Source organism: Glandiceps talaboti, chromosome 16 (assembly GCF_964340395.1).
Source record: "Glandiceps talaboti chromosome 16, keGlaTala1.1, whole genome shotgun sequence".
NCBI classification, from domain to species: domain Eukaryota; kingdom Metazoa; phylum Hemichordata; class Enteropneusta; family Spengelidae; genus Glandiceps; species Glandiceps talaboti.
This window is the reverse complement of record NC_135564.1, coordinates 2,619,973-2,633,985: the sequence shown is the minus strand read 5'-3', so window position 1 is coordinate 2,633,985 and position 14,013 is coordinate 2,619,973. Positions and strand designations below refer to the sequence as shown.

General features: G+C 36.3%; 1 protein-coding gene across 3 annotated transcripts in view; it reads left to right on the top strand.

Moving 5' to 3' along the window:
* Positions 1-14,013, top strand: part of LOC144447027 (tight junction protein ZO-1-like) — a 75,697-nt gene that overhangs the window by 36,588 nt on the left and 25,096 nt on the right. For all 3 annotated transcript variants that reach the window (XM_078136894.1, XM_078136893.1, XM_078136895.1), the window contains 2 exons: positions 5,832-5,879; positions 10,923-11,047. In XM_078136894.1, coding sequence (XP_077993020.1) covers positions 5,832-5,879; positions 10,923-11,047 — 173 coding nt within the window. The remainder of the gene's footprint in view (positions 1-5,831; positions 5,880-10,922; positions 11,048-14,013) is intronic.

Below are 14,013 nucleotides of genomic sequence, written 5' to 3'. Positions count from 1 at the left end.
ATTAAAACAATTTAAAAAAAAAAATTTTTAAATTATAAAATGCCTTTGATGAGAGGACACAGTGGTACAGTAAAATATTATTAAATAACACAGCTATATTAAAACTGCTTCCAAATCAATCTCTTCTTTTTTTAAGTTTTAAGAAAGGAAACTGTTAATGAGATGAAAACAATTTACAGTGAAATAGCATTGATTACAGAACACAATACCAACATACACCTGTGAACTTCGTCCCATAATGACCCTTCTCTGTCCAGGGTTTTTAAAAAACACCAATTGTAGTTCATTGTCTCAACTCCATTATTTGATGGTAGGAGTCATAGCTTCTTATTGTTATTCAAATGTCGGCCTAATAAAGTATCAACCGAATTCATTGATTTGTCAATGGCTTAGCAGTATACTGTCTAAAAGAGACAGTAAGAATCGGTCTTTTCTCTTAAACACATGCAAATCAGTGTTATTGAGGTCAGTGAATAGCCGTCCTTTCAAATCATTATAGCGTCCAGCTGAACGTAGCTGCCACTGAGTTCGCGGGATTCTCGATCATGATTTCTGGTCAGATTTTGGAGAAACCACAGATTTGAATTCTGGTATTAGAACTTGAATGCCAACACCTTGGGGCATGGATGTCACCTGTATGATGACCGAGTGTGCTTGAGTGCCGTTTTAAACTCACTGTCAACACTGGATTCATTCACAGTCAATAAGGCTCTGAAACCCTATTGAAAGTAGTTAGGTTGAGAAGCAGGACACAGGGAGTGAAGCCCTACATACGACACCAACCATGTGGTCCCAACAGCATTTTGATTACATTTGTATTCCAGTGGTGAGTGAAATCAACAACAAACTTGCACTTGAACTTTTTGTCATGGGAACAACTTTTATTGTATTTTAGTGAGTGAAAGTTTCTAAGTAATTGAGTGGGTGTGCACAGTGTATATGTACATAACTGATTACATGTAGCATTGGTACCTTTTGACAGTTGAAACATGATCGTCTTTAGAAGTAACCGTTGCTCAACTTGACACATAATATCATAAGCACTGTTTCAAGTCTGTGATAAGCTATATCTTTCTCTATATGAAAAACAACAACTGCTTCACCTCCACCTCAGTGGTCAGTGGTCGTAAAAAAAAAACCTGACCTTGTGGTGACATGCTTGATTAATCTAGCTGCAAGTAAAAGACAACAGCTCTGTGGTCACTCACTTGTATCAAGCCTACTGTATGTTGCATATTAGGTTCCAGTAAAGTTGGTGGGGATTCTAACCAAAATTTCATTTCTATACTTTGTAACTTTTACCAGTTACATATACACTACTGATCCAAATTCAAGTTGAAGTGTAAAGTAGTTGTAGAACAATCTACACACTAAAGCTGGCAGACGTACTCTTAGAAACTGTATTGTACCTGGCGTCAGTGGAGCCAGCCGTCGGGTATTCATACAGCAAGGAGTTACTATATTGTTCAGACTTTTATAAATTATGGTGATTTATTTTAGCATTGACTCAACTTGTTAATTGTATCGTATAGCTACTCTCATTCTCAGACTTCACAGTAATACCCAGCTCAGGTATATTTGACAGATTTACTTTGATATTGACCTTTAACTTTTGACAATGCTTACTGAAATACTTGTAATATGAAAGCAGTGTTGTGTAGGTGTAGACAGTATTATGATATAGGTGCACGACTTTCACTCTTCATTTTGATGTTGTTTCAAGAAAAAAACTTGTCATATGTACACACATATACATATATACAAATGTACATACACAAATTATGTACACACGTACACACACACACAATACATGCATGCACGCACACACGTACATATACGTACCAGTGGACCATCTAAGCTGATTTGATGCACCCTAGAAATCACACATCCAAATAGAGGTAATTATGGAATCTACCTCCATAGTAGTATTTATTCATGAGATACCATAGTTTGTAATCACAGTTCTTCAGTGTCCATTGTAGATGCATAACAATCAGCTCCACCCTATCATTAACAAAAACAATAGAGAATCATTACATCAGTTGTTGTCTTGTACAAATTAACCACACACTGTCCTTGAAAACATTCTATGCCAAAATGCCAGTATACCCATAGACAGTGAAATCTATGGTATAAACAACTCTGTTAGATCGGCAAGATAAAGTTATTGTTTTTTTTGCCAAATTTTAAGAACTTATTTATAATGTAGATTATAGCAAAACTATTGATATTATACAACCAAAAATATTGTTTTCTATTGGTGTTGTGATTTTCCCATGTTCTACAAAATGTAAGAACTTATAATGTAGAATGGGAGCTCTGTAAAAATTGATTGTTTTCTACATGATAGGTGTCATATTCATTTGTCAAGCCAGTGTATTGTGCCAGATAGCCAAGTCTCTGGGCTAGAGATAACCCTGCAATTAAATGCTAACAACCACCGGTAGATTTCATCAACTTGCCATCTTCAAAGAAAAGTACTCAATGTGTTTTATTGAGCCTAATGTGACTCCTGTCTACCAGTCCCATAAAACTCTGTTTGTAGATTTTTTTTTCTTTGATGGCTATTTTGTCTTCAGCATCAGAATCAGAATCAACCAAGTGTATATTCAGACAGTAAATCATGGTGATACATGGTTTAAAATCTCTTCTAAGTTTAGCCTTCAATTGTACAATGACCCATTTCAAGGTATCCATCCTTAGGAAGGTTCATTGTCATGAGTTGGACAGGTATAACAATTGATAAATTGTTGTTTTCAAGGTACGCACTGAAATAGTTCTTACAGTAAAGTTGAATTAACATGGAGACATTTATGCTATGGGTCATTTGAAACCACTTTTGATAGCGTTGAACCCTGAAGGAGTGACATCATTATTGTTATACCCAACCCTGGTTTACGGACAAAGAATGACAAAACCAATTTGAGAATACAACATGTTGACATCACCTTCATACACTATTCTATTATACTGCCATAATGTGCTTTTATTGGCATTTCCTCCCATTCTTTACTGGAGTCTTTCTTTTTTCTCTTTTTCCAAGCAAGATGTTGAAGGTTTTCAGACCCTAAGCGTGAAATCTTGTAAATCTCACCCATGGTTTACTACGATGTTGGTTGTACCATAATTCTCTTGAAGAATTCAGTAAATTTTACCTGTCTATGAATCTTCCAAAACAAAACAACTAACCCATCTTTAGCTTGTACAAGTCATCGCTTTGATCTGTAATATTCATTCAAATTGAATTCTTTCTCATTTTCTGACATTTTTTTCATTTCTTAAGTCATTTGTCCACTACCTACCCAGTTTGACACTCTCTCTTGTTCTCACCTACACAAGTATTGTTGTCAATTATGTTTGCGTAAGACTAGAAACTAGTTCCTTTCAGAGTTGTAATGCCTAGTAGATCAATATTTTGACATGTAACGTCTTAAAGATTTAACATCAAAATCTATAACTAAATCCCCTGTTTTTCTTTTATTTCCTGACAAGAAAGTACAAAGAGATGTTTGTTAAAACTAAGAATACCGGTGTCACTTTCAAGGCTATCAAACTTTGTTTCAGACAGTATAGTAATATGTGTACTGTTGGCTACTTGTCAAACAAAATACCTCATTTGAATATAAATTGAGAAGAGTTTGCCAACAATAAAATAAAGGCTAGAGTATTATGTATTGTAGCCTGAAGTACTACAGTATGGAAACGTTCACATTATGTATTCTAGGGAAGTATAGCTTGTCATATTCAAGTAGTGGCATATACTGTACCGTATTTTGGTATGATTGATGTGTGTGTTTACAAGTTAAGTGATGTTACAACAAAGTACAATTTATGCCAGCAATGTATCTCACCAAAGTTTGTTTTTCACATATTTGGTCAAAAGTTATATTTAAGATTCATGAACTTAGTAAGAAAAATTAGTTTATTTGATATAATCACATGTACAGAATTGATGGCCAAACCAGTGTAACATTTACGTGAACCAGACAATGTTTGGAACGTTGCCAAATTTCTATTCTTTAAGAAGTACCCCCAAAGTGTTAGCAGGAAAAGAAAGGCTTATTATATGTAGCTAGACATTTAAAATAACAATATATTATCTAAAAAAATTGATGGTTTTGAAAGAAGCCTTTGAAAGGTTTGCAAGATGAAAAGGAAACTTTGGCTAAGTTACATAAATGATAAACTATTGAAAAATATAGTCTATATATTTAGTATAATTTACACAATTCAGATAATGCAAGTAATAAAAAAAAGTAAAAGTTGTTGCCTCTTTGTGAAAAGTTATTCTTTGATTCAGACTACATTTAATAGTGTATGATTTATATCATATGAACATTGTCAGCTATAGATTAATTTCCCCAAGGGACAGACTCTACTTATTTGAGGAATTTAGGAAATCTTACAATCTCATAGTTATGACGTGACACCGCATTAATTTCTTGACTTCAATTTTGAGATCACTATCCCCGTCCCCACCCAAAACTGGTTTCTTTCCCCCCACAAGAAAACTGAGCAATGGGTTTGAATCAATTCCCTCTTTGCTTCTGCGATGGTTTATAAGGAATCATTGGTTTCATACTGAATTGACTAAATAGCATCTGCAGCTGATTCACTACTATGTTTCTATCATTGAAGAACACCGCAACCATAAATGATGAATGCCATGATAGCAATATGTGTCATTCTTTAATTTGAAATAAACAAATAACCAATAAAGATTTTTTAATCACAAATAAAACTCACAAGATATGATTGACCAATCAAAACCCACAAAATTCATTGCCTTATAAGAACAATACTTATGATTGGTTAAATATGGTCATGTGACAATTGATGGACAGTAGGTCCATCTGAGGTGACCTCTGACCCTATCAACAGACATTTATTATCAAGTCAGTGTTGAATTTGTAGGTTTTGGTACACTCTAGTCCCAAGGCTAACACCATATGTGTTTATAGAATAAACTATTATGTATACTGTAAAAATACTAAATGTTTATAAATGGAAGTCTATTGTAAACTCTCTACTACCACTATCAAAGAAGTAGAGTTTTCATACAACCTTATGTTCTTGATGACAACAGTGTTGAACTGTTCAGCTTGTTTATATTTGATTGATTCTATGAAGGCTCTGCATGCTTTGCTTTTTAGTATAAGTTGTCTTCATAGCTAGCTATGATTATGGTATCTGCCTGGTGGTGCTCTTACGCAAGTCTCTTAGTGTAGAGAACTTCTTCAGATAGTAACACCAAGACAAATCTCAGGGTATAGAGAACTTCTTCAGATAGTAACACCAAAACAAATCTCTGGGTATAGAGAGCTTCTTGAGATAGTAACACCAAGACAAGTCTCTGGGTGTAGAGAGCTTCTTGAGAGAAGTAACACCAAGACAAGTCTGTGGACTATAACAGCTGTGAATTGGATCAGTAACACTGGCCAGGTCACAAGGAATATATCGCTAAGACAGCAAGTAATGTTATCATATCATTATCAGTTACTGGTAATCAAAACAAATTGAACTTGTTATAAATCGGATACAGTAACTGTAAGGTACTGGTATGTTTTGTTAGGTGCTACGAGCTTGGTGGCCAAACTTTCTAGAAAACATAGCCAAGAGATATGACTAGCTGAAACTGGCAAACAGTATTGTCAAGCCAAATAGCCAAGTCTCTGGGCTATAGTAAACAACAAAGACCTAAGCCTCTTGAAGTGATATGGTTCCAGGCTAGTAAATATTACTTTTAAACTAACAACTAATAACGTTTCAAACTGATTTAGATTGTAATGCTTTGTGTCTTACAATTTTTTTTCCCTTCTTTTTATTTTCAGAGTCGAGAGAGAGTAGTGTGGGAACAATACACAGTAGTTCTTGAGAAGGTGAGTTATCAATGTTTCAGTTTATATATTCAATTTCCTGCCCACCATAGTCGTTTCTCTTGAGAACTCCTACTTTACTCCTGCTGTCAACATTTCCTGTTTTCCTTCATGGTAGTGTTGGAAATCACTCAATACTTCAAGTCTGTTTGAAATGTGTTGCTGACCCATCTAGAAACAAGGTCATAACCTGGGGGATATTTTACTTGTCACTAATATATGCTAATGTATGTATATATGCAAACATATTTGCATATGCAAATCAATTCAGGCTTCAGTTTCTCTACTGTACATGTATCTGTTCTTTTGATAAAGACATGTGGGCTTCATTTTATCACCATCTAAACCACAGTGAGTTGGAAATATTTTCAGATTATTTCACATCTGTTGTCTAAAGTTCTCAAGTAATGCATTACACAGTAAGTGCAACTGTTACAAGAAGACGTCACAGGCTAAATGCAAACATACATTGATCACCCTAGGAGTCTTGGGAATCTGTACTTATATAGACTAGGGAGGACTTTTAATAATTGCTGGTCAGAAATGATTAGACATGTCACATGTGGGTGGACGGTGGTCCAGCTATCTCTTACCTTGTCCTGTCTGTTTTCATAAACGTGTAAGTAGTAGACAGTGATTAAGGGTATAAGTATATGTCATAGGAATATAGCACAGGTTTTGGTTGTTTGCACTTTAACTAGTGTTTTTGTCAAGAATGGTAGTAGGTAAAATCTACTTCAGTTTCTGAGTTTCCAAGGTGTTTAACCATACAAGGTTCCCCACCAAAAGTATTGTACAAGGTATGAATCTATATAAATTTATCTCTGATACCAGAATTCCCAAACCCAACCAAAAAACACTGTCACCATAAAAGCACATGCATTGTGCGTGTGCGTGCGTGCACGCACTCACACACACACACACACACACACACACACACACACACACACACACACACACACACACACACACATACACCACTCTTCCCACCTACCCACACACACACACACACACACCACTCTTCCCACCTACCCACACATGCACACACACACACACACACACACACACACACACACACACACACACACACACACACATGCACACACACACTTATTGCTTAAAGAAATTGTATACAACCAGACTGTCACATCCTTGGACAAGATCTCTATTGCAGTAAACTTTTATGTTGAGTCAATGAATTGGTCAACAAACTTGTTTATCAACAAAATAATGTGATTGCTTAGAATATTCGATTTGAATAGGTATATGAAACACTAAAAAATTTGTATCAAATGAAAAATGATTCATACTTGTGTAGGACCTCTACAGAAACAACATAAATGCTAAATCCTCCACATGTTCCTAAACACTCATACATGTATGTCCATGAATTTGATAGTTCAGTCTAAATTTATATAAAGTGTGTCATGTCATCTCCTTCCATCAGCCAATCACTGATCAGACATGTTCTATTATTAGTACTTTTAGCCTTGTAATAGGATGATGAACCCAACCAAGTCATGATGTACATGTTTATTGGTTGGTTCCCTACTGGGTACTAAACATTGATAGATATTAAGTTGTCATGCTAACATCTCACTACAGAGTTAGATGCTGAGAATGCCTTCTAGTCAGTAGATTGATTCCTAGGCTGCCATCAGCCATCTCTCTGTAGCCCACAGACACTATGTACCGGTACTACTACATGCTAGTAGATATTAAGTTGTCATTTGAACATCTCACTACTGAGTTAGATGCTGAGAACTTCCTCCAGCCAGTAGATCGATTCCTAGGCTGTCAATAGCCACCTCTCTGTAGCCCACAGACACTATGTACCGGAACTACTACATGTTGTCATTCGAACATCTCACTCACCACTACAGACTACCAGTATGTTTAGTCAGATAGCCAAGTCTCTGAGCTAACCTTGCATGGCACGATATAGTGTATCTTTATGCAGACTAGATTCCTCAAACTCTTCATATTTCTCTTATGCAAACGTTTCCTAATCAATTTTGATGTATTGCATGATTTGAAGTAGTTAATGTATTTAATTGGCCAGGGGATTAAGATAGCATAATATATTTTATTTGACTTGATATCAAATGTAATGGTATATAATCTAAGGCTAATAAATACACAAAAAACTAATTTGAATATTGAGACATGGTTTTGGCTATCAGTGATAATAATTATCATTTTGTCATGCCTAGTGCAAGAATCTGTGACGCCATATAATATCAGAAATGATTATGGGTTGTTGTGTATATTGACAATTTGAGATAATCTCCTTTAGGCTTTAATAGTTTTTAACTTGAGCTAATGTGCACTGCTGATGTTTTCCCTTCAATGTACATATCTGAACATACAATAAATCTCTTACCTGGAATCCAGGTCTGTTGAATTTAAACAAGACAGTGGATTCCAGTTTATGTGTTACTTGTCATTCAGAATGTCCATGGTCAGATATATGTATCCATCTTACAATGCAATAGCAAATATAAAATGTTTTCTGTTGGTAAGATTATGTAGTGTTATATAAGCTAGGTACAGCTACATGTAGGTCGAGGCATAGACCGTGGTCAAGGTACCGTAGGAGGGGCACACACAGACAGCTAGATACACCCGATTAATGCAGTTTCTAGTTTATGAGTGCTGTAACTTGATGGTTAGAACTTTGAAGGAGCATGGCAATACTGGCGGTGTTTAGACAGAAGTTAGGATGTATATAAGGTGGGCATAACTACATATGGTGGATGTATATCATATTATGGACCAGGATTGTGGCAAGTATGTAGGACATCAACTCTGACACTAAGACTATTTTCAACAGGTTACCAGGTGAAAGGTCAGGGTGTAGTTCATGAATGAATGACAAGTGAACAAGTAAGTGAACAAGTATGCATACTTGTTCACTTGTCATTCATGAAAGAATGAAGTGAAATGATGAAGAGGGGTGGGGGTGATGGATGGAAGGTGAAGGGAAGGGATGGATGGATGGGTGGGTGGGTGGGTGGGTGAAAGGAGTGGATGAGTGGTTGTTTGTTGGTTTTAAGTAGTCAAAGTCAACTAATGAAGCAATGTATGTAGAAGTTCAAAGTCAACTAATTAAACTGCCCTAAATCCATCAAAGTTATTATTTCATACTGTAAGAAATAATAGGACCCAGATGATGGCATGAATTCTTAGAAGAAGAAAAAGTGATTGTACATGTACTGAAGTATACTTTCTTTTTTTGTACAATTATATTACAAATACGTTTGTTCAGGTGTGCAATTCTAGTAGTTACAAGTAGATTATGTGTGATAGCTCAGTGTCTTCAATTGTGGTAAGAAACCCTGATAACAAGTGTAGAGATGGGTGTTGTTGTATTGCCAAGAGAGTTGAAATATCTGGTCTCTATCATCAGCAAGCCTGTCATATTCAGACCACACTATCACAGGCTAGCCTTTCCTACTGGGGCCAAAGCAGTATTGTCTAGCCAGATACTGATAACCAAGTCTCTGGGCTATAATTTGTTGTTTCAGTGTACCTAGATATGAAAGATTCTATAGCTGTATGGGGTGTATGAAAGACTGTACAGCTGTATGGGGTGTTGTATCTAAGTATCATTCATAGTGTGGTATTCAGAATTCAGAATTTAGACAAATTATAATTGTCAAATGTGCTGGTATGATCTTTCAAATAGTAGAAATACCAACTGAAATGTTTTTTATTAAGGTTTTCAATCCATAGTGACAAAGAAAGCAAATATGTGGTGAAATCTACCTGTACATACTTTCCCATGTTGTATTAAAGTTTTGATGTGTAACCCTGGTAACCTAAATACAATTTGTGACTAGATATAGAGTATTTTGATGCAAGTATTCCTTTGGTCAGTTACTGGGAATGGCTGGTTGATTTCATGGTATGTTAGCTAATTGTCCAAAATTACTCTTCCAGTGAATCTTCAATTGACCGTTTCTCACCTATATAATTACCAGTGTCCAAATGATACATTAATTTATGGTTAGGGGCTGGATAGGTGGATTATTGGTCAGTTTTGAATCGTTGGAATTTTTTTGGTATGTCCACAACGATATTAGAAACCTAAAGGTCCGTTGGGCATCATTTTGAATATGACCCAGGACTAGACAAGGTTAACTGTTCTGTAACGTTTTCTCCTATATCAATGGTATGTACATTGTACTGTGCTACTCCTGTTTGTAGTACATTTAGGCTACATAGCTATGCTGGTTTTGTTGCAAGTAGGAATTGCAGGAAAGTTGTAAAGTTGATATTTTCGATGTGTTATACAAAGCAATATTGTGATTTTAATAATCTGGGTTACAAGAAAATTAGGACCCTGATTAAGTGGTTAGTGGTTTTGCTGGAGGTTTTTGAACCCAGGTTATCTGAAACGGAAAATGTGATAAAACTGTGTGGTTTTTCATAATATATACCATAATTTTTATAGAGAACTCCAGTCAAATACTTTGGATATAAAAGTGAAAATACTACATTATGATAGAATATCTCCTTGTGATAAGTAATATTCATTTATACAATGTACCTATAAATTGTAATGTGTTATTTGTGTCACACTTACAGCAGATTCATCATGGCCATTTTACTATGCATGAACCATTACATCATCAGTGATAATATTATTGGTATATCACACAGACATGGTGTGGGGTGTGATTATAATGATTGCTAATCATAATTGTGTGATTGGTAGTTCCTAAATTTGAAATCATAATCATGATATGAACATTGGCATGCTATTGAATTTATATTTAGAAACAAAACAACATTTATGAAACCCTGATGACTCATTCTGTTACAAAATAATTGTGGTTTGAACACTGTGGATCCAATGTAAGTTGCAAACCAAAAAAAAATGCTATTCAATATTAGAATTTTCCAAGGATCTGTCTATTCAAACTTACAACTAAAAAGTACATTATGTATGGGTTGAGACAAGTGAAAAAATCTCTGTTTTTTGTCTTTTTTGGGGATGATAGATTCATGTATTTTAATGTTCATTTTTGTTTCTAATTACAGAGACCTAATTTTGGATTTGGTATAGCAGTAAGCGGTGGTAGTGACAATCCACACTTTACCAGTGGAGAAACCTCAATTGTAATATCAGACGTATTGGCAGGTGGACCAGCAGAGGGAAAACTCAAGTAAGTTATAGTCTTTGGCCCCTATTTTATTCATAGTTTGGTATGATCCACAACATTATAGTATTGCTGGGGTAACCCCATGTATAATGTAGTAGGGGTGGTACCAGTGGTGAAACTTCAATTTAAATAGACATATTGGCAGGTGGACCAGCAGAGGGAAAACTCGAGTAAGTTATTGTCTTTGCCCCCACCCCCACCCCCACCCCCATTTCACTTACAGTTTGGTTAGACCTATAACATTAAGGTGTTGCTGGTATATTCCCTAGTGTAATGTAGTAGGGGTGGTATGAACTTGAGAATAACAATTCCTCATTTTATCAGTGGTGTTCTGATGTGTTGGCAGGTCTTCGAGGAGCAGAGGGGAAGTATTCTGTGTCTTTCTGTGCCCATTTGATTCAAAGTTTGGATTTGGATAGTATACATGTTACATATTACTAGTGATGATGAGGACATAGTTATGTTTAGAATGTGTAAAGAAAATGACATCACACAGTGAAATAAAATTCTAGTTTATACCATGCATTGGACCCTCTAGAGGGCGCACTATCATTGAAAAGTCACATTGTGTACATCGCGAGCTACAGTCAGGACCAAAATGAAATAGCCAGCATGTGTTTGGTAATATACCTGCCCACATGTATGCCCACAAGTATGCCCACATGTGTGCCCACTACAAGTAGCATATTAGAGATACTGGCAATCAGTAGGCCACCAGACATACATGCTCATTATGTAGCATTTCAGGTAAATGGTCGACCCATCACTAGACCACATGTATGTCCACTGAATAGTAACATGTTAGTCCATTTGTATAATCCAAGCTGGCATTCTATTTCATGTCTGTGTGTTATTAGACTGTAAGATACGTCGTGACGTTTCGCCCTCACCGGCCTCCTCTCACACGACTGTACTACTCTGCACTAGTATGTCGGACACTTCAAAAGATTTGGGCCCCGCCCTGAACTAGCGATTAGAAGGTCGTGCAGAGGTTGTCATGTAGATTAGAAATCAAATATGTAGAATAGCTTGTACGTCAGGCGATAAGAGCGAATGTTGCCATGGTAATATATGTCAATCACTCGGTCGGCGACATCCGCTCTGGGATTTGACTTGCATAACCACCGATACTACCACCACGTAAATAAACACACACACGTGTAGGCCAATATACATTACCAATAGTGACCAATAAAACTAGTTTGAAACTCTCCTAAAATAACGTACTTGTACTTCAAATTTTCATGTTCAGTTTTGAAATAAATGTAACAGAGTCATGGATGACGGTAAAACGCCAACGAAGTCCACGATCGCCACATTCAAACTTACGTGTACGGAGTGTGCCGTCTGTGGTGTACAATTACACCCTAAAAAAAGGCGATCCGTGTTTTCTACAGAAGATCGTTTCAGGTCCTATTAACGTGACTTATTTTGTGTCCCGTTACGAAAAGAAGATCATGAACGTGCTGGGGTTTGCAAGTTGTGTTTCGACCACGTGAAACGAGAGGCGAAATAACAAGAATTATAGAACCTGGTTGACCCTTGATTAAATCGATGACTTTGGGTGCTAGGTAATATATGATCGACTTCTCGTAACCAGTCGGTAGTATCGCGAACACGTCTCTTCCAGTGCAAAAAACCTCCAGACATTCTCTCTGCTTCTCTTTCAACACTATTCCAAATTCATGGGAAGACTTCGTAATGGCATTCACGACAGACATTTTGCTGGTAACTCGACGTACTTTGCTAAATGCTTTAATAAGTCAAACTGAGAACGTAATCGGGTATACATTACATTGTGTACACATGATAAGATACAAGATGGTTGTGGGCGGAATGTATGCTAATATCGGTGACGCAATTTTTGATTACGTCGCCAGTGAAATTGAAATAAATTAACATAAAAGTGTCATTTAACGGCCTCTAATCGTGTGCATGCCTGTGATTGGCCGCAACCAGTTCTGGTTGGAAACGCTGGGAAGAGTGCAGTTCGATACAGACGTGTTAGGGGTTGGCCGATGTTTGAGGGCGCACCGTCACGGCGTACCTTACAGACTAGTGTGTTATGAGAAGTGATAAACATCTGTTGAGATGAGTGGTGGTTTTCTTCATGTCACCAACCACATGGCAGAGGTCATGGTTCTTTGTAACTGTGTCCTAGTTTTTGTAGCCCTACCCTTCCTCCAAGTACATATCAGGGTGACCATATTTTTTTTAATGTTTCTCATTACTTTTTCTTGGCAACTATGGGTCAGTCAGTTAATTTTTTTTAAAGTAAATAAATATAAAATCATCATGTTTCTCTGCTTCTCCTTTTCCTCCTCTCTATCTTCTTTTTATTGGATTCCTGGTAACAAGACCTTTCCCAACTTCTCTACACAATTGTCATGTTCTCATCCCTACTACTTGAATAACTTCCATCATGAAAGGAATGCTGTGTTTGTGAACAAGTGTTGTCGTTGTTGCCATGACTGTAGGTGACATTGACAGTCCAGAAACTTGGTTATTCTTGCCAGAGGTGTCACTGTTCTGCAAAATATTAAGGATGGGCAAAAATAACTATTTTTGTATTTTAATGTTGGAGCTGAAAATTTGGTTTGGTCGCATAATGAGAAACAGAAAAAAAAATAGGGTCAGCTTCATACATGATTCCATTATATCAATGAAGTTCTCAAATAACCCAAAGTAGTTTACACCACTTGAAGTATCACGTACAACCAGACTTTTATCTCAGTTAGTAATCACCATATTACAAAAAATGAAAGTCTTGAAATGATTAGCACATGGCAAACAAACTGTATTGCCTACAGACACAGTATATGTTTTAATTCAGGAATTTGGATATTAAATTCTTTGTGTTGCCCTGCCCAGTGGCAATTGAAGATTTCATGAGACAAGCTACATGTATGTGTAGTTGAAGAAATCCATCATTCTATGTACATTTTATAAATTGAACAACAGGATATCAC